A 21,114-nucleotide genomic window follows, 5' to 3' on the forward strand; every position below is an offset into this window, starting at 1 on the left:
ACAAAGACGAAGTATGCTGCTCGGTTGCGCGCGTCAGTTGACGTCTTTGGCGGTGAAAGGGTTAAAGACGCAGGTTACCGTTCGGGTGCTGGTGCGAGCGGCCCTTGGGCCGGCTGAACATCTTGATCTTGTGCAGCAGGTTGCCGCCGGAGCGTTTCACGTTGTTCTTCAACTCGTCCAGGTTGCCCACGAGACTGTCTTCTGTTAAACGCCGTCTGGAATACAACGTAATATACAATATTTTGTTGGCAATTTGAGAGAAACTGACGCGTGGCAAAACTTTCAATTATTATATTTTACTCGTAATACTTTTTGCAAAACGCTTCGCTGTTGACTGACTAATCTGTTTGTTCATAATTCATAATTCTTTATTGCAACCATGGTACAGTATAGATGTCAAGTATAAATGTACAATGTCTCACATGGACCCTGTAAGGGCACAGCATAGCTTACTTATAACAATATTATTATATTGACATATTATTATTAATTTGTTTGTATTATATGTAACAAAATTATATTGTATGTATTACATTATCTCAAAATCAGGTTCAAATTCCTAATAAATGTATTAAAATAGCTTAATAAATGTACAATATTCATATAATAAGATTAATTTTTAGTTATTATTTAGCTAAGTATTTATAAATGTCATTGTTTTAATTATAATAAATTATTTAGAATATCCTGTAGCATTATCATCGAAAAAGTCCTTTAAGTCGTAATAACATTTATTTATTAGAAAGTCTTTCAACTTTGTTAAGTATATTATAGTGTTTACCTCTGACTCTTCTCAGCTGTAGCATCGAAGCTGATGCTCTTGGGTATGGCTCCGGTGGAGGCGGGCTTGACGGGCGGGGGGCTGACGCGCCGCTCCGTCACGTTCTCGGAGTTGACGTCCTGGCTCGAGCTGCGGTCGGACACTGACGTCTCGCTGTTGACCGACAGCGTGCTTAGGGACATGTTCGATGTATCGCGCTTCTTTTCGATCCTGGAAAGAATATTAGTGTTACAAAATACAAAATCGTTTATTTGTCCAACATAGGTATGAATAGTACATAAGTACAGATCTTATAATATTACTGTATCACTATGTTGTGCCGTGAGGCGTACAATTTTTTATCATTAATGGACTGTGATTATATACATGCTGTGGTGCACAGTTACCATTAATTATAGTCTAACAAAAATTCGCTTACACTATAATATGTTTTGTCAACTAAATATTTAAATACTTTACTTTTAAAACTTGTCATATCTTCTAAATTTCTTAATTCATTCGGAACGTTATTAAAAATTTGAGGAGCCATTCCAAATATACTTATATGTTATAGGTAGGGTTACCACACGTCAGGAATTTTCCTGAAATGTCAGAAATTGTGGCAGTTTACTACGAATTTTAGTTTTTTTTTATTATGTACCCAAAAAGGTAATAAGCTTTTTCATACCTGGAAGACGATATGCTGACAATACTGGTCCGTATCTCCGATTTGACGATCCTGGACACATTGTTGACCAGGTTGGCCGAGGTGGATATGGTGGCGGACGACATCCTGGTCACGAGGTCGGTGATGGCCGAGCGGTCGTCGTTCCGTTCCGTGTCGATGCCCGAGTCGAAGCGACGGTCGTACTGGGAGACGGAGAGCGCGTTGAACGAGCTCTCGCTGGAGTTTAGAGACCTGTGGAATGAGTTGCAATCAATGTTTTTTAGGGTTCCGTAGCCAAATGGCAAAAAACGGAACCCTTATAGATTCGTCATCTCTGTCTGTCTGTCCGTCCGTATGTCACAGTCACTTTTCTCCGAAACTATGAGAACTATACTGTTGAAACTTAGTAAGTAGATGTATTCTGTGAACCGCATTAAGATTTTCACACAAAAATAGAAAAAAAAAAACAATAAATTTTTGGGGTTCCCCATACTTAGAACTGAGACTCAACATTTTTTTTTTTCATCAAACCCATACGTGTGGGGTATCTATGGATAGGTCTTCAAAATGATATTGAGGTTTCTAATATAATTTTTTTCTAAACTGAATAGTTTGCGCGAGAGACACTTCCAAAGTGGTAAAATGTGTCCCCCCCCCTGTAACTTCTAAAATAACAGAATGATAAAACTAAAAAAATATATGATGTACATTACCATGTAAACTTCCACCGAAAATTGGTTTGAACGAGATCTAGTAAGTAGTTTTTTTTAATACGTCATAAATCGCCTAAATACGGAACCCTTCATGGGCGAGTCCGACTCGCACTTGGCCGCTTTTTGATTTTTTTGTGAACCCTCTAGTTCATACGAAGCCATACGAGTATATGGCAGTTATAAATAGGGAAGTCTAATGGCATCTATTAAAGTTGAATTTTAACAATTATTTTTTTATGACAAGCACTAAAGGGTTTTAAGAGGATAGCGGACGACCACTTCTCCACTCAAACGTATTCCCTATTTTCCTCCCTAGATATTGATATTGTGGAAAATATTTTTTTTCGAGTTATGATTATTATAAGAGTTTGGAGCAAAAATAAAATGTATTACAAATATTTAAAAGCTTTTTTAGGGGATGTTTCCGGTAAACGACATAGTACAGTTTTTATTTACTATTGAAGACACAATAACCACTACCCAATACCTGAGTCATTCTCTAGATTTGTGCCTCCGGCTAAACTCCGCCAAATCATACTAAAGTCTATTTTTTATTTGGTAGACTAAAATGACATTTCCTAGTATTAAATGACACATGATGTTCATACTATGAAATGTCATTTTAGTCTACCGAATAAAAAAATAGACTTTAAATGTATTGAGTGTGTGAGTGTAAAATGTAATTTGAGAATGACCCACCTATGGCGCCTAAGTATGGCCTGTAGCATGCCTTACCTGTCCATAATATCGTTTTCATCGTAAGTCTTGGAGGTGCTGGGCATGTCGTACTTGCAGGGGGGGAAGGGCCGCTCGGGCGAGTGGTGGGGAGGGGGGAACGAGTCGTCCACCCATTGGCTGGTCGCGTCCGACTGGCTGTTGGCCGCGCCTTCCAGCGTCGACTCGGATTGGCTGGTTTCGCTGTGGAATAAAATAATAAGGCAATATAGATGTCTCATTTCAAACATAGACAGAGAGAAGCATACTGTCTTTGTCTTACGCTAGTAGTAGCACCCAAAAGAAAAAGACGAGTATTTTTTTTGTTATTATATACTGAGAAAGCAATGAAACAAAAGAAATGTTACTTTATTTGGCTTATGAAATGTTCTGATTAGATTGAAGCGTGTAGGGTCGACTACAAAGAGATGTATCCACTTTTTCACTTTATTACAATGCAGTAAGGTGAAAAAGTGCATACCTACTGTACATTGTAATGCACATTGGGCCTTACGAAGTTAAGCATGTAACTAGACTTCATTTTATCTTCTTAAGGCTCACGGTCTTAGGTATAGTAGGTACACTTATTCAGTCCGATGAAATTTAAATCATATTCAATCTGAAAAGAGTTGTACACATTTGTTTTGTTTCATTCAATTTTCATACAAAACAAAATCAACTCTATTTCCTACACTATAAATTCAAATGTCAAAGTTAGGTAACCTTGATTTTCGAGTCTGAAAGAGTTTTTTTAGTAAGAATACTTCCTTATCGGCCAAGGTGCTCACAAATATCTGAACACGCCACTATTGTCAAGGTGTTCATATATTTTTGAGCACCTCGGCCGCTCGGATAGGTATACCTGATGGCGACTGTACAAACGGTAGACCGTCTTACCCGTTCTGTGGCCCGTAGTCGAACACGTCGGGCAGGGGCGCCGGCGCGGCGGCCCCGGGGCTCTCGGGCGCCGACGTGGCGTAGCAAGTCATCACCTGTGCACAACAAAATACGTGATGCCGGAACCACACTTCGCTATGCGTTATTTGTTATGCGACTACGCTGTATTCGCTCAAATATTTGTTATGTGAGCGAACAACAAACACGGCATCCACACTTCGTGCCGGTGTGCCAAACTTGGTGCCGGTGTGCCAAACATATGTGGTGCGTTTTGACTTTGAAAAGCGTAAGCGAGTGAATGAGTGAACGAAGTGTGGGCAGTCGAGACGCATATTCGGCTTATTCGTGTCCTTTGAAGTGTGTCAAAAAACCGACAGGTGGACGGATAGGCGTATTTGTTATTCGCGCTTATGCGTTATGCGGGCAAATATAGCAAATATAAACGAATGAACCCTCCACACTTCGTCGTATGCGGCAGTCGGCCGAATAACGCGCATAACAAATAACGCATAGCGAAGTGTGGTTCCGGCATTACACACTATACATTTACATTATTTCATTAAACTTAGCAAATCTTCATTCCAGATAAGTCAGATAACTATACTACTATAGAAGATCACAGAATCAGAGATTCTAAACTTTTTCTGTGAAGTTCTATTGTAATTGTAAACTGCAATACTGTTTCTTTTTACAAGTGATGACGTGAAAGTCGTGGATAAATTAGGTGGAAATGTTGTCTATGATATTTTGTAATTGCGATTAAATAAGGTCACGTTTGTAATACAATTAATTACATTAATTTGCTTTCAAAAGTAATAGTTACTGATTTTTGAAAAGCGTTTTAAATTAAAAGGACACGTCAAGATCGCGTGGTATTTTTCTAATGCTAAAAAAACAACTATAGTGTGGAGTGGCTCTAAAGGGTTAGTAATTGAATATAACCATAGACTAGGAATCCTCTAGACGGAGTTTAGAGCAATTATTTCATGAAACCGATGCTGCCAAAAATACGGGGGTGCGGGGGGACGAGGTGAGCTAATCCAGTGCCGTGATTGGTTCGTTCAAAGACACGGATCAATCACGGCACGGGATTGACTCGAAGATGGAGTAAAACTACCGTATAAGTGGCAGAGGGGGTAGCGTTACTATGCTCAGTCTAGAGGATGTCTTGTCTGTGAATATAACTCACGGGATATCCATTGACGAGTATACTCTTCCTGTTCTCTGGGTACATGGGTGCGGCGGTGGAACCTAAGTCGAGCTCTGCGCCGCGCGATAGTTGCGCTGTGGCGGTTAGGTATCCGCTGCCGGACCTACAAAACATCCAACACGGATAGCATGGGTGCGTTTTTATCGCCATGCGTCACTTTAGAACTTGCGAACTTGAGCACGGGTGGTGAAATTAGGTTATTTAAAATTTTCATTCACATATTTTACTTTTTGACTATTTTTACGCATCTCTTTTTATTATGAATTCAATGCTTAATCTACATGTTTAGGTGCGCAACTGCGAAGTTAAGGTTCCCTACGGTACATGTTTTTGCCACAGTGTAAAACAATTACGATGTATGCAGCTCGGGTGCTATTGCTGTGTCTAGACGGCTACATCGAATGACTGTATTGTTTTATAGACTGTGCTTTTGCCAACCCTGATTTCCAATTAATTATAACATTCATACGAGCGTGTGCTTGTTCCATTACGCGCGACTTACCTGTTCGGTTGGTAGCGGCGCGGCGTGTGCTTCGGGCTGTTGCTCACTTCCGGTTTTTTGTATGCGCCGTTCTGCTGTAGAAATATAAATCCATACTTAAATAATAAATAAATAAAGATTATGGGACCATCTTACGCAAACCCACTTAGTCCCACAGTAAGTTAGATATAGATTTTTAGCTTATAAGATTTTTTATTATTGTATGTATGTTAGTTTGTAAGGTATGTATCTATGGGCCTTAGTTGCCTGACAATAAATGATATTTGATTTTGATTTGATCTGATTTGATAAAGGCCGGTTCTAAAGCACTAAGTATTTGTAGCCGCCGTGCAGGTCAGGAGCTCGACGACTCAAATAAAAAGCTTTAAAGTAAACTGATGTAATCTTCCAAAGATACTGGTTACAAAGGATTCTTGCCAAAACGGTTAAATGTAGAAGTGGTGTAGTTATTGTATGAAGGCTGATGAGAGAGAGATTTGCAATATTTGATCAGTACAAAAGGTGGTTTAAATTTAGGTGCCTCTAATTGGCCGCGATACAAAGTATGTGGAGCGCTCCTATTGGTGCTTAAGAAAAAGCTTCCGAATACTAGCCGAGCCCGACGGCCGCGTTTAGCTACTGCATTAGGAATATAGGTATTGAGATTTTATACAAATATAAAGGTTGCGTTCGCAACAGTATTCTTAAATAAAGCTCAAACAGCTTGTGTTGTGTGTACTCAGACAAAGATCTAAAATCTAAATCACTACATAGTATAAAACAAAGTCGCTTCCCGCTGTCTGTCTGTCCCTATGTACAGTCAGCAGAAATAGTTGCTAACCGGGTGAGGTGTTCAAAATTATCTTGACGCGCTCTTATTCTCTTTACAATAAAGTCGCGTCAAGATCATTTTGAACACCTCGCCCGCTTAGCAACTATTGCTGCTGACTGTATGCTTAGATCTTTAAAACTACGCAACAGATTTTGATGCGGTTTTTTTTAAATAGATAGAGTGATTCAAGAGGAAGGTTTATGTATAATTTGTTAACCCGTGCGAAGCCGGGGCGGGTCGCTAGTAATATATAAATACTAAAATACCTAGAAAACATTTGGGTAATTTTCAAGACTCAGCTATTTATGAAGCTACACGACACTGTATACATAGAATTAACTTAGGGTGGTATTCCACCTATCCAACTTCTTGCGTATTGCGTCTCACATTTTGCTTAATGAAAGAGTAAGACGCAATACCCTTAGGTACCTGATTTTGTTTGATCGGCACTTGCTCCTCCTGCTGCGAAAGCCTCCTCGGCCATGAGGTGTCGGACCGCGCCGCGACCGACACGCAGTCGTCCGTGTCCACCTGAAACAGACCTTATTGTTATACGCGTAACGTAACTTATAGCGTAACTGCGGCCTCGCGGCTAGCGGTGGTCTCGCACACTGCCAGAGTTCAAGCAGTGAAGTTGTTTAATAAGTTGCCTATCGAGTTCAAATCTATAACATGTCATAAGAAATTCAAATCGAAGCTAAAAGTATATTTTTCTACTCCAGCACTTAAATGTGTCAATTAAATGACTGACAGTGATATCTAAAGCAATGTCATTTGAATGATTTGTCTATAGGCTCATAAGACGACTGCTAGCAGTCATCTTATGAGTATAATACAACTGCTTTATTTTTTTTAAAGATACAAGTTCCGATCATCTTGATTGAAAGAGGTATGTTTTCATTTACAATAATAACTCTTTTTTTTTTTTAAATAATAACTCAATTTTTTTTAAATAATAACTCTTTTTTTTTTTTTTTGCTGCAGCTGTCAAAGAAAAAGTAATGTATGCAACAGCTCATAATTGCTCGACTACGTCTCGTTTTGTAACTTCGACCCTTGAATTTTAAGAACCAATTATGAGCTGTTGCATAAACTACTATTGTTGGAAAATAAATACTATAGTGTTGATCAGTTTTAAGTAAATATTATTATTCAATGTTAAATTATGGACAAATTTTATTGGTTTTTGACATATTGTAATTTTATCGTTCTATGTATTTTAATTAGTTTTAAAAATAGGCTCAATTATGTATTATGACTATAGGTATTATTGTAAAATTGTAAATGAATATTTGTAAATTGTAAATAGGCATGATTTATTTAGATAATAATGTAACATTCAGACACAATTGTATTATTGTTTATGAATAAATGAAATGAAATGAAATGAACGTATAAAATCGCACGCCGCGGTTCACAGCAGGGGTTGTCAATCTTTTTGACATTCAAATGAATTATTATCTAATTTACCTCTGTGTTCCGATCACTGTCCGACGCGAGAACGTCCATAGACCACGCGGACTCGCTAGCCGTCTCGGACACGTCCGGAGCATTTGTGTTAGCCACTACGTCTGTAAATTTAATGAACATGTACATGTACAATTAGGGAACAAATCAAATAATTTTATAATTATATGATTTGTGTTTTTTAAGTAGTCAGTAATCACATACAAATCAAATGTTTGTGATGGTGAAGCTTTACCCAAATTGATTGATAACTCGGGAATACTTGTTCGCGCTCTTGAAACAAATAACCACCCATGATTCAAGTACAGTCACAGACTTTCATTGTTGATGGGTCAATCAACTATTTCTTGTTGTTATTCTGTCCCATCAGCGAGGAGACAATAGTTACAATAGTAGCATAGATTGTTAGAAGAACTGCTGTACCATGTTCTACTAACATGCTCAGTAGATGTCCCATTATGGAAAGGTCTTATAATTACCATAAAATGCAAGTTTGGTTCATTTAAATACGAAAAACCTAGAATTTTAAGAGTGACTCAGGAGACCGTAACCATAGCAACGGGTGACAAGAAAAAGTTTGGCTGTCAAATACTAACAGTATAGTAAACCCTAAAGGGCTCAACAATGGGGTTGGCAACTTTCAAAGGTGTGCATAGATGGCGCCATCATAGCTGGCCCCTTTTTCTATGAGACTTGGCTTAAAGGGCTGGCATCCGAGGCATTAAAAAAACAAAAAAAATTGACACAATTCTAGGGAATGACAGGGCAAGCTATGCTGGCACCATCTGCTTAATACTTCGACCGGATCCCATTAAAGTCCGTGACTGTACCTATGTTATAAGTTTCTACAAGTTTTTCAGTCATCCCTACACACTAAATTGACTAAGGTAAGAACGCTAAGCAAGAAGAATTTGGTACATTGACGTCATCGACTTCGCTATTTCGGGAGTCGGTTTCATTTTGTGTACTCACTCTGATTAACGGCGACCAGCGTGTGGTCGCAGGAGTCGCCGATGGTCTCCGAGTCGGAAGCCAGCACGTCCGTGCTCCACGTGTCCGACATGATGCTAACACTCTCGTCGCCTTCCAGGAGTTTGTGTACTCACTCTGATTAACGGCGACCAGCGTGTGGTCGCAGGAGTCGCCGATGGTCTCCGAGTCGGAAGCCAGCACGTCCGTGCTCCACGTGTCCGACATGATGCTAACACTCTCGTCGCCTTCCAGGAGTTTGTGTACTCACTCTGATTAACGGCGACCAGCGTGTGGTCGCAGGTGTCGCCGATGGTCTCCGAGTCGGAAGCCAGCACGTCCGTGCTCCACGTGTCCGACATGATGCTAACACTCTCGTCGCCTTCCAGGAGTTTGTGTACTCACTCTGATTAACGGCGACCAGCGTGTGGTCGCAGGTGTCGCCGATGGTCTCCGAGTCGGAAGCCAGCACGTCCGTGCTCCACGTGTCCGACATGATGCTAACAGTCTCGTCGCCTTCCAGGAGTTTGTGTACTCACTCTGATTAACGGCGACCAGCGTGTGGTCGCAGGTGTCGCCGATGGTCTCCGAGTCGGAAGCCAGCACGTCCGTGCTCCACGTGTCCGACATGATGCTAACAGTCTCGTCGCCTTCCAGGAGTTTGTGTACTCACTCTGATTAACGGCGACCAGCGTGTGGTCGCAGGTGTCGCCGATGGTCTCCGAGTCGGAAGCCAGCACGTCCGTACTCCACGTGTCCGACATGATGCTAACAGTCTCGTCGCCTTCCAGGAGTTTGTGTACTCACTCTGATTAACGGCGACCAGCGTGTGGTCGCAGGTGTCGCCGATGGTCTCCGAGTCGGAAGCCAGCACGTCCGTACTCCACGTGTCCGACATGATGCTAACAGTCTCGTCGCCTTCCAGGAGTTTGTGTACTCACTCTGATTAACGGCGACCAGCGTGTGGTCGCAGGTGTCGCCGATGGTCTCCGAGTCGGAAGCCAGCACGTCCGTACTCCACGTGTCCGACATGATGCTAACAGTCTCGTCGCCTTCCAGGAGTTTCTACAATAAAAAATGACATTGGTTATGGCGTGGTTGCAATGCCTAGAATCTGGGTCGATCGCCACATCAAAACGTGTCGATTGTCTCGTAAGGTCCGTCTAAAGCTTTGGTTTCCTCGGAAAGCTATATGAATAGCGGACGCAAAAAGACGGCCGTCTTTACGGTGACGACGTGTGGAAAATCATAACACACCGTCAGCCACCAAGGTTAAACGAAACGTATCCATGAGAGAAAATGGACGACCTTAATTCAGCTTTAATAATTTACTTGGAGGATGAACTATCATCAGAAGAGGAAAATAATCGTAGTGCGGAAGATCATTTATTCAAACCTGATTACAGTACAGAAGGGGCATTTGAGATTTTAGTACAAATGGCTTCACCGCTATCAAAGACGTTCACGAAACTATCGACACCGTCATGACGGCCGTCATGCAAATGGCGGCACCGCTTTTTGACGTTACGGTGTCAATCACCGCCCTTTAGGAAACCGCGCCATTTGGTTTACATAGACACCGTTCTAGTGACGTCATTCACCGCTATATTACGGCCGCTATATGACGGCACCGCTTTCCTAGGAAACCAGAACTTATGTTCCACGTAACTCTTGTGCCATTTACACCTAAGCTGCGCGAGACTTGTACCCTTTTTCACTAGGGCCACAGAATTGCGACCTAATTTTGTCTTTATTCATTTTGTACCATATTGAATGGGCCAGTCTGTTAACTAAATTACAATTTGTAAGTCCCACGGATGCAATACCTATCGCACTCGCGATTTCATACAAAAAAATTAAAAAGCAAAATCCCCTGCGACTTAAAAAAAATTGGACATTGTGGAAACTATAGTGGAAATGTTCTAAGTGTAAGGCCTGAGTGGACGTTCGAGTTGGGCGTGCAGCGGGGCGGGGCGCGCGGCGTGCATGTTAAACAAATGCAAACGTATAGGAGCGGCCTTAGTGCACGCTGCTCACATCACTTGTGAGCCCGACGCCACGCTGCACGCCCCGCCGAACGCTCCGCTTCCAGCGTCCACTCAGGCCTTACACTAAGATTACACGGTGAAATACCTTGATCTCGAACTTGCAGAACTTGTCCTCGATGTCGTTCCTGGTTTGCTTGAGCAACTTGGCCTGCGCGCTGTTCGCCTGGCTCACTGGGACGTTTTGCGGCAACCTGTACAATATTACGGTCTTTAGTAAGTCTAAGTTTATCCCTTTGAACGCCAAAATAAATAATTCAAAATTAAAAAGCTTTTATTTCGGACAAGATATCTATATTACAACATAAATAAATTAAAAACAACAACAATAAATTGAATAATTTTAATTGACGCGCGCGGCTACATTCCAATGTCAACCTTAGTGCACTCCGAAAAGGTTCACGATGCCGCGCCGCGCACGATAGGCGTGGCGTTCAAAGGGATAAGTCACAATGATGTCAATATAAATCCTAAGGTCCCGGCTTCTTGCCACAGCACAGGGAATAATAAAAAAAAATACTGCCAAGTTCTAGGGCAACGGAAAGTACCCTATACATTTTGATTCCCTTGAGGGTGTCGAAATACACGTTTTTTGGGGTATAAACGGCCATATCTTTTTTTTACGTTAACTTAGAAGTTTGATTTTTCACAGATTCAAGGGACTATAGACCCGAGTATATGGTTTAAATTTTAACTCGATACCTCCACGCGTTCCCGAGATAAAGTCTTGACAGACAGACGGACGGACGGACAACAAAGAGATCCTATAAGGAATTTTTCCTTTTGGGATACGGAACCCTAAAAACAGTGAGAAAAGTTACCGTCTGGCCGGGTCGCCCGCCGCGTCTCCGTCTGTGACTTGGGAAGATGGCGTCTCGCGGCCAGAGATGTTGGGGCTGCCGCGGCCGCTCACGTTGGCCGATACCTGCGTCAACATTTCAACATTAATTATTTTATTTATCTTTTCTTTTCACGTTGAAAAAATAATATTGTTGAAAGAAATAACTATGGACCAAAGCTAGGGCGGTTTTAGCTGATATACGTCACAGTCAGAGACGGTACGTTGACAACCATGTCACAGAATAAATAATAGTACTAGGTACTGAAGGTTCACTCTCTAACAAAATCTGTTTATTACGAGAGATATAAACGCAAGCGCGAGCAGGCGTCCATTCCGTTGTGGTGCGCGGCAACTGCTACTGCTAGACACCAAAATCGGTGTGGGCCGCATGTACTTGTAGCGACACGACGAAATCTCGGAGTGAGCCACGTCTGACCATGGCTACGAGTGACGAGAAAAAGTACTACCCACCCACAAATTAGAGATGCCCCGAATAGTGGTTTTGGCCGAATACCGAATACCGAATATTCGGCCCCTCTCTCTGCCGAATACCGAATATTCGGCATGACATGCGAACATTTTGAGTCACAATTATTATGAAAACTGATCGCTAACAAAGCTTAACGTTACATGACGTTAGCTAAGATATATTTTTGTTGAACAGCATTAATGAATAGAGTCAAACAAAACAAACTCATGATAAAAATAAAATGTTTTTTAATCAACAAATGCTCAAAAAAGGGTCTTCGTATTTAACAACTTTCCAAGAACACATTCTAAATATACCTACATTAGTTTTTGGTTATTTTTATTGTGCAATTTTTCTTTTTAAGTACGTGCAACAGATATTCGGTATTCGGCCGAATAGTAGGCAACATTCGGCCGAATACCGAATATTCGGCAAAGTGGCCGAATACCGAATACTTGCCGAATATTCATGGCATCTCTACCACAAATCCGTGCGGCTAGTGCACTCACCATATCGGACAGGTTATCGTTCTGGTCTTCCGTCTCCAGCTCCAAGCTGGACGTCACGCTGTGGTTGGAGGCGGCCTCCGACACCGCTTCCAAGTTGTCCGACGTGTTGCCTAACGACACCTCGTCGTGGGACACTGAGAATCTGAAATATACATAGTTTTATTAATATACTGCTATATTATATTATGTCCGTCTGGGCGTCCCAGATACCGCTGAAGTGACGAAGCGCAAAAAGACCTGTCCGCCCTCGGAGTACCCAACTGGCGCGAAGTGGCACAGAATAGGGCAGAGTGGCGCTCTCTTGTGTCAGAGGCCAAGATCCTCTTTGGGTCACTGAGCCAGTGATGTATGTATGTATTATATTATGTACAGTCGCCGTCAGATATATGGGAGCGGCTAAGGCGCTCACAAATATTTGTACACGCCTTTATTGTCAGGGCGTTAGAGTGCATGTTCAGATATTGTGAACACCTTGGCCGCTCCGATATATCTGATGGCGACTGTACCATCGCCCGCACTCTTAACTGTCCATCAGTGGACCGTATGCCTTTTGTAATAAGGTCCACCGATGGACAGAAGAGTGTCGCTGTTTGTACTAAGAAAAAATAATTTACTGTTCTGTCTGTGCTGTCAATGAGCAACAAATGTTCGGTTTGTGCTTTTGTAAATATACATAAAAATAGTTCGTTATTTGTAAATATTCTGTGTTCGTGTGTCTAGTTTATTACATACTGTACAGCAAGATTTTTATGCGTTCTGTTCATCACCGGTGGCCCGATAGCCTACAGTATACATACCTCGTACGTTTCTGCACGGGGGCTCCGGGCGCGGCCGCCAGCGCGGAGCCCGCGTCCTCCGCGTCGCCCTCCGAGCCCCCGCAGTAGCACTCCAGCACCTTCGACTCGGGCACCAGACCTGAACGCAAAAGAAATTCATTTTCCGCCATTTTTAGGGTTCCGTACCCAAAGGGTAAAAACGGGACCCTATTACTAAGACTCCGCTGTCCGTCCGTCCGTCCGTCTGTCACCAGGCTGTATCTCACGAACCGTGATAGCTAGACAGTTGAAATTTTCACAGATGATGTATTTCTGTTGCCGCTATAACAACAAATACTAAAAACAGACTAAAATAAAGATTTAAGTGGGGCTCCCATACAACAAACGTGATTTTTGACCGAAGTTAAGCAACGTCGGGCGGGGTCATTACTTGGATGGGTGACCGTTTTTTTGCTTGTTTTGCTCTATTTTTTGTTGATGGTGCGGAACCCTCCGTGCGCGAGTCCGACTCGCACTTGGCCGGTTTTTATATGTAAAAGTGGCGCGCCCCGTTCACGCGCCTGTGTGACGAACAGAGATGTGACTTATTTGAAATACTTGTATTTAAAATGCAAATACAAAATGCAAAATACCTATTTTGTATTTTGTATTTAAATACCTTTTGAAGAAAACTATTTTGTATTTTATTTGAAATAGTTTTTGGGACCTATTTTCTATTTTCAAAATACAAAATACTTTATAGTAGGTAATGGGTAATGTAGGTAAGAGTTACAATCTCTTCTGATGTTACAATCCTGGCAACTCTCTCATTCTTTTAACATGGAACTGTTGAATCTGTTTAGTAACGTCGCACATGACCACAAGCGTAGCGAGTGGTTAAAAAAGTGGAAAGTGTTGCGAGGGTTTCAAGGTACAAGAGGAGAACAAACTTTTCTGCCCTGATGAAACACCAACGAGACGTTTTCATCACACTAACGAGAGGCATTATACTAGCTGTAAAACATTACAAATCTAAATTAATGCTTTTAAAAATTGTCCGTTATAAACCATCATCCATCCATCCTTCCGGTTAATATGAGCAAACAACTAGAAATTTGCACTTTAGATAGAGGATGATTGACACACTGTTTTCAAAGAATAAAGAGTCTTTTCAATTCGGATATTCTGAGTAATACTTTTTAATTCAGACTAGGTATTCACTATTCAGAGTACCTTTTATCGCAAAGTATTTGTATTTTTAAAAAGTATTTTGAAAATACCTATTTCGTATTTTGTATTTTAAATACAAATTCAAAAACTATTTTGTATTTTGCATTTGAAATAGTATACCAAGGAAGTATTTGTATTTTGTATTTAAATACTTTTTATAAAGTATTTTTCACATCTCTGGTGACGAAGCCTTAAGGATGGTATTTTATCTGTCCAATCTCATGGCGTCTCACTCTCTCTCTCAAGCAAAATTTGAGACAAAACACACATTAGACAAAGAAATTGGACAGGTGGAATACCACCCCGCATGTGTCGATGCGTGTATTTGAATAGTTTTAATGCTACCAAAAGCATATATGAAGCATGTGTAAATCATAGTGAACCTTTTGTGACCATAGATAGCTGTCTCATAATAACAATGTGTACAATCGGCAGACATAGAAATTTTCCTGGCAAAAACGCATGAGACATCAATAGGGGATGTTACTGCCATATTCTGCCGCCAGACTGCACCACTAGCACCCATCGTAAACCATAGAGTTACTTACACTTACTGTGCTTTAAACTGTTTATAGACAAGTATTTATAGACAATAACAAATGGCGGGACAACCTTGATACATTCTGTGTGGAGTGGCGGGAGTGTGCATTGAACAGAGTCAAGTGGCGGGGAAAAGGGGAGGCCTTTGCCCAGCAGTGGGACACACTAATAGGCTAAAGAAAAAAAAAATCACAAACAATAAAAAATTACATTGATACAACAAGGCGGTTTGTTTCCAAATGGTCTACCGGGAAACGCGAAAATCGAAACTCAGCTATCTGCCTCTTTATCGCTCGAATATGCAAGAGTGATAGACAGGTTAGATAACAAAAGTTCAACTCCCTCGTTTGCGGTAGACCCTCAGATTGTAAGTAATTGTAGTAGTGGCGCCCCCTGCGCAGAATTTCGCTTAATATTCCCTATTGTTTCAATCAGGAACAAAGTATATAGTGAATATAACGTACCGACGTAGTCGCTCTCATCCTGCCGAGCCATCTGTATGACGTACACCTCGAGCTCTGGTTCCGACGTCTCGGTCGCGAGCGAGGTGTTGGAGCTGCCGCTGCGAGGCAGCCGGGGTTTAGGCACTTTCGCCAGAATACTCTTCTTTTGCGTCTCTGCCGCGTCCGCGGGTTGAGGCGGAGATTGTCTGAAAGATAACGTAGTAGGTTACAAGTTGCTCTGAGTTCTCACGACTCCAAATCCACCATCTAAAACATTTTTCAAATACTTAGTCGACAGAAAATTTCCATATGTATAATTATCGAAGCTGCTCGCAATAAATCAAGCTTGTATTTAAATACGCCACTGAGCTAGTCTGTATTAGGCGTCTGAGGATGGTATCCCATCTGTCCAATATCTTGGTCCAATGTGTATTTGCGTCTTACATTTTGTTTAATTAGAGAGTGAGACGCAATGCAGATTGGACAGATGGAATACCACCCTGAGGCAGACGTATGACCGTGCTAGTTGGATGGTAAGGCTGGTGTTACCTCGGCTTGCCCAAGTCCGGCATCTTCCTGAGCAGGTCGTGTAGCCTGCTGCGGTAGTTGGGCTCCATGGTCTGCAGGAGGGCGGCCAGGCTGGACGCGCAGGCGTCTGAGGTGGACGTGTCGCTGCCGGATTCACTGCTGTAAAATAAAATGTATTATGTAATTACCTATTAATTATCAAACAGCGAAGTGTGCTCAAAGACTGGCATTGAGGAAGAAGGCAGGAAGAAAGTAGTCATAGAATGGATGCTTACTACAAAGAAGCTCAAACTAAAACGTGACGTAACAGTAACAGAACATACTCGTACAACTTAAGACACTTTTTCGTTGATAGACTTTTCAAGAGTGAAGTGAGTCTGAGTGAAGTGATCCCAAAAGAGTCCAGTGCCCTGTTTATTAAAAGCTTGTAACTTGTAATACAAGTGGAAGTCCCTTTTTGACAGCTTTAATTAGAAAGGGACTTCCACTTGTATTACAAGTTACAAGCTTTTGATAAACAGGGCACTGATCTGTGATAAAAAGCTTTTTTTATGTATTTACCTGTAAGCAGCGGAATCGGCGGGCCCCGACCCGCTGGACATCTCTTCTGACGTCACGCTCGGCGTATTGTTGTTCAGCTTTGAGGATATCCGCTTCAGGAATGTTATCTGTGTGAGAAAGGTTTAGTTTATTTCTGTAGTTTGAAGCGCTTGGTTCTTGTCAATCTCAGTAAGTGATGGCTGCCGTTTTTGTGTTCACCAGTTGGCGCCACTGTAGATGGAGGTTCAGAAAAACAGATTTCTAAATTCTTCTATGCTTATTTTTATAAAATCAATACGTTCTAATTAATACAAAGTCTAAATTTGCCGTTTTTTCGACCTGTTTAATTTTGCATATATTTTAGATGACACTTTTTTTAAACCATTAACATTTATTGAGCTATATCTATATGTACCACAATAAGAAGTGAAAACTCGCGATAAAAAAGCTTGAAACCCCCAAATCTTCTATGCATTTGACATTTTGAATGAATTAAGCGATTTAGTCCGTTCGTTTCTACATCCTATATCGGATTGGACATTTCCCACCACCTCCTCATGGTCTTTCCTGGCTCACGCCGTACAGACCGAATCGTGGGAGCCGTGTAACGGTCCGGCTGTCCGTGCCCCGCTACACGTTGCTTCCTGACTCCCTATAAAATCTTAATGATCGGATCGGACAGTGTGAAACCGCTGTTATAGTTTGTAGCTTTCTAATAGAGCCCGAAGGCTAATCCTATTGTCTATTGTTAAGTAAAACCGCTCGTGCCACGTGCCACAACCACCTGCATAAAAAATCGGTACTTCGGTTACTGAGTGCCGGCGAGTCGAACGCTACAGAACCAGTCTAAAATGTGTCATCGAGATGCGTACAAAGGCGCGTTATCGGAGAGCGTACCTACACTGGTTTTTTGAGCGTCGGACTAGCCCGCGCTCAGGTGCCAAATAGAATAATTAGGACCCTTTTTTGCAGGTAAGTAGCACGTGCGGTTTTACTGAACAATAGACAATAGGATAAGCCTTCGGGGTCTACTAGAAAGCTACAAACTATACCAGGTGATGCAGGTCCTGCTGCGAGTAGAGCGCGGTGGCGGGCGCGCAGGGCGCGTCGGTGCGGGGCGCGGCCGCGTCGGCGGGCGGCGCGGGCGCGCGCGGCGCCAGCGCGTCCCCGCACACGCCGTCCACGAGCGCCCACACGCACGAGCGGGGGAACAGCGAGTACAGGTCCGAGAGCTTAGGGTCCACCTGGAACACAGGAACATGTTACCATTTTAGACCCACTTGCACCATTTACTAACCCTAGGTTTACCGGTTAAAACTGGAGTTACCAGTACAATTTGACACTGAGTTAACGGTTTAACCGCTTAGCCCCGGGTTAGTGGGTTGGTGCAAGTGGCGCTTAAAAAATCAAGGATAAAATGAACATTTATGCCAGAGCTTTAACTTACTCTGATTTGCATTTCGGTTGCGAGGAAAGTATACAGAAATATCAAATATTTAACGTATTTATACAAAACTTAAAAAAATAAGTACTAGTACGCGCACGCAATCTGCATGAGACCTCATGAGAGAGATGCGTCGACCGCACCGTGCGCCTTAAGGTTAAGAGCGGGGCGTATGAAGCGGTTCAGAAAAAGGCACCGTCCTGTTCACCGACAATATACCTTATCGCGAACACATAAGGTCCATCAAAGCGTGACTCACCTCGGTGTGCTTGCTGAGGCACAGGACCTGCAGAATCTGCGCGATCTGCATGAGATTAGTGCGCGCTATGTACGAGACGGGCGCGTCCACCACGCCGTACGCCTCGGGGTTCAGGATCGCGGGGCAGATGAAGTGGTTCAGCACGAGGTCCGTGCATAGGCCGTGCAGCTCGCTCTCTGGCATTCTGTACAACAAGTAAAGTTACTATAACGTGGATAGCGATTTTTGTTACTGGATAAAGGCAACTTATTTTAAGTCTCGTAGTATAAAAGTGCTAGTATTTTATAACATTAATTTTACAACTCTTCTAGACAGTCAATAACTCTTCCGATTCCACTTTTTTGAAGTTTTCCTTAACTTGCACATTTGTAGTTGATGCACTTACCTTGAGTGTTGTTTGATGAGATGCACGCTCTGCTGTATCAGCCACGCTATAGACGCGGGGAAGTTGGCCCAATGTTCGCGCAGCGACGTAATGAACTTGCTGGTCAGCTGGTACAGACGCTGCACGATCCATTTGCGATAGCGCGCCACCTTGGCGTTGTACTCAGCCGTGTTGGACTGGCCGAACTTCTTTACGCGGTCTTGGGGAGAGAATCTGTGGACAAGATAGTGAATACCACACATTTAAGCTTTTAGTGTATTTTATTATTGTGAAAGTATTTACGCATTCGCTATTGTCATCCTTTTATGCGGACTATTATAAAACTTGTCATACTTACGGCTCCATGGCGCGGTCCACTCTAACCTAAACAGTCTACCCCACATTAGGGCGCGTGTACACGGTGCCCTTATAGTCCCCTATCACTGTCTCCAAAGATATAGCGGTATTACCAAGTCCCAGTCACAGTTTAGGATCAAATACAAATACAAATATTTATTGATAACACCAATGTTACATGTCAGAAGAATTAGGTATACATTGTATAACTATAACTTATGTTGTTACATAATATAAAATTAATTTCATTATCAGAAAAAAAGTCAATTGTCAATAGCAATTTCTTGCATCATTTATGTGCATGGCAACTCAAAAAAGTCCCCCACGCTGTACAAAGTTAAATCAAGCAGCCACTTGCGTAGTCTACCTCTAATGATCCCACATTATAATCCCCAAAATAGTCTCAAGTAAAATAATCATAGTACCAACGATAAATAAATGAAACTATGTATTTGTAAAACTATGTATAATAACCAATTTGGCAATAACATAAGAATACAAAAACACAAAGACTAACCCCCTTATTCATAACCGTCTGCTAAGTTAATCAGCTGATGATCGTCGTTTGTCCCTCTCTATGGCATAAGGAAAGATAGGGACAAACGACGATCATCAGCTGATTAAGTTAGCAACCGTTCATGAATAACGCCATATAGCTTTCTGATGTTATAATACTAGCATAAGAAAAACAATATAATTATCTCTGCCTATGCTGGACTGTCAAGCAACTCTTACCAAATTATCATTCTAAAACGTAGTCAACCCTAGCGTTGTTTCACCGGCGCGTTCTGATAATAACCCGGTGAAGGTCGCCCCATTGTATTAGTAATGTGTACAGACTCACTGACGTCACAAGTCAGCCGGCCACACACACTAGGTTATAACCGATGGTTATGCCTGCACAGTTCACTTGTGCAGGCATAACTGAACGTGTGTATGACATGACTCCTTGCCTGCGCAAGCAAAATTGAAAATATCAAAATTTATATTTTTTGCCTGTCGGTTGTGCTTGCGCACTTCGCTTGCGCAGGCATAACTGAACGTGTGTGGCCGGCAGGCTTGATAGGCTTCAGTTATTCAGTGATTGCCGAGGGGATAGGTCGCACGTCACTGTGCAACAATGTCGTCTCGCAAACGAAATGCAATTGTACAGGATTTTTAGTAGATATTTAGGGTTCCGTAACCAAAGGGTAAAACGGGACCCTTTACTAAGACTCCACTGTCCGTCCGTTCGTCTGTCACTAGGCTGTATCTCATGAACTATGCTAGTTAGACTGTTGAAATGTTCACAGATGCTAGTACAACAAATACTAAAAAACCGGTCAAGTGCGAGTCGGAGTGGGGCTCCCATATAACACATGATTTTTTTTCCGTTTTTATAGATAATGGTACGGTACCCTTCGTGCGCGAGTCCCACTCGCACTTGGCCAGTTTTATTATTTTTAAGTGTGGAGTGGATTCATGGTTTGTATGCGTGTATGGCTGACGAAATATAAACCTAATAGCGCTATTGCGTCTACGTCAACCACCGCTACCGGTGCCATGATGGTTTGAACTGAGAGTTTGTGCAGGTTTGTCGTTACGTGTGTGTGCCCTATGGAACTCGGTCGTGCCTGTCGCAAAACCTAGTGTGTGTGGCCAGCTTTATTAGAGACTCACCGCTCCATGGCGCGGTCGGGGTGGATGTCCAGGAAGAACTCGTCCTCGTGCAGCGCCGCCATGACGGGCGCGTTGAGCGCCGCCACCAGGAACTGCCGCGCCGGCGCGTGCCCGTCTCGGAACACGCCGTATAGAGACGCCAGCGCGCATTTGCCGGAGCGGAACAATCTGGAACAGTTGGGAATAGGCTAGGTGGTGAGTTCTTAGTCGAACAGGTTTGTTTTGAGGATCTAAAGTGTCATAAATTATAGTCTAAGTCTGACAATCGTACTCTAGGCAACGTACTCGCTACGCTCATGGTTCATTTACGCCTAAACGGAGTCTTTCGCTTGCTCGGGTATCAATATTAGCACGAGGGGTTAAACAACAACTTTACCCGCTTGTAAAACAAATAATAAGTATAATATAAAGTCGCATAGGC

General features: G+C 42.4%; 1 protein-coding gene across 1 annotated transcript in view; it reads right to left on the reverse strand.

Annotated features, from left to right (window-relative positions):
• Nucleotides 1-21,114, reverse strand: part of LOC134661796 (receptor-mediated endocytosis protein 6 homolog) — a 36,963-nt gene that overhangs the window by 10,703 nt on the left and 5,146 nt on the right. Inside the window, exons 3-23 of the mRNA XM_063517986.1 lie at nucleotides 20,694-20,861; nucleotides 18,699-18,911; nucleotides 18,314-18,497; nucleotides 17,663-17,854; nucleotides 16,632-16,738; nucleotides 16,092-16,226; nucleotides 15,564-15,748; nucleotides 13,372-13,489; nucleotides 12,575-12,716; nucleotides 11,577-11,680; nucleotides 10,844-10,949; nucleotides 9,652-9,775; nucleotides 7,745-7,845; nucleotides 6,704-6,805; nucleotides 5,464-5,537; nucleotides 4,941-5,064; nucleotides 3,752-3,846; nucleotides 2,876-3,058; nucleotides 1,449-1,679; nucleotides 782-991; nucleotides 79-215 (exon numbers count right to left, since the gene is read on the reverse strand). Of these exons, the coding sequence (XP_063374056.1) occupies nucleotides 79-215; nucleotides 782-991; nucleotides 1,449-1,679; nucleotides 2,876-3,058; nucleotides 3,752-3,846; nucleotides 4,941-5,064; nucleotides 5,464-5,537; nucleotides 6,704-6,805; nucleotides 7,745-7,845; nucleotides 9,652-9,775; nucleotides 10,844-10,949; nucleotides 11,577-11,680; nucleotides 12,575-12,716; nucleotides 13,372-13,489; nucleotides 15,564-15,748; nucleotides 16,092-16,226; nucleotides 16,632-16,738; nucleotides 17,663-17,854; nucleotides 18,314-18,497; nucleotides 18,699-18,911; nucleotides 20,694-20,861 (3,035 nt within the window). The remainder of the gene's footprint in view (nucleotides 1-78; nucleotides 216-781; nucleotides 992-1,448; nucleotides 1,680-2,875; nucleotides 3,059-3,751; nucleotides 3,847-4,940; nucleotides 5,065-5,463; nucleotides 5,538-6,703; nucleotides 6,806-7,744; nucleotides 7,846-9,651; nucleotides 9,776-10,843; nucleotides 10,950-11,576; nucleotides 11,681-12,574; nucleotides 12,717-13,371; nucleotides 13,490-15,563; nucleotides 15,749-16,091; nucleotides 16,227-16,631; nucleotides 16,739-17,662; nucleotides 17,855-18,313; nucleotides 18,498-18,698; nucleotides 18,912-20,693; nucleotides 20,862-21,114) is intronic.

Source organism: Cydia amplana, chromosome Z (assembly GCF_948474715.1).
Source record: "Cydia amplana chromosome Z, ilCydAmpl1.1, whole genome shotgun sequence".
Classification (NCBI taxonomy): Eukaryota; Metazoa; Arthropoda; class Insecta; order Lepidoptera; family Tortricidae; genus Cydia; species Cydia amplana.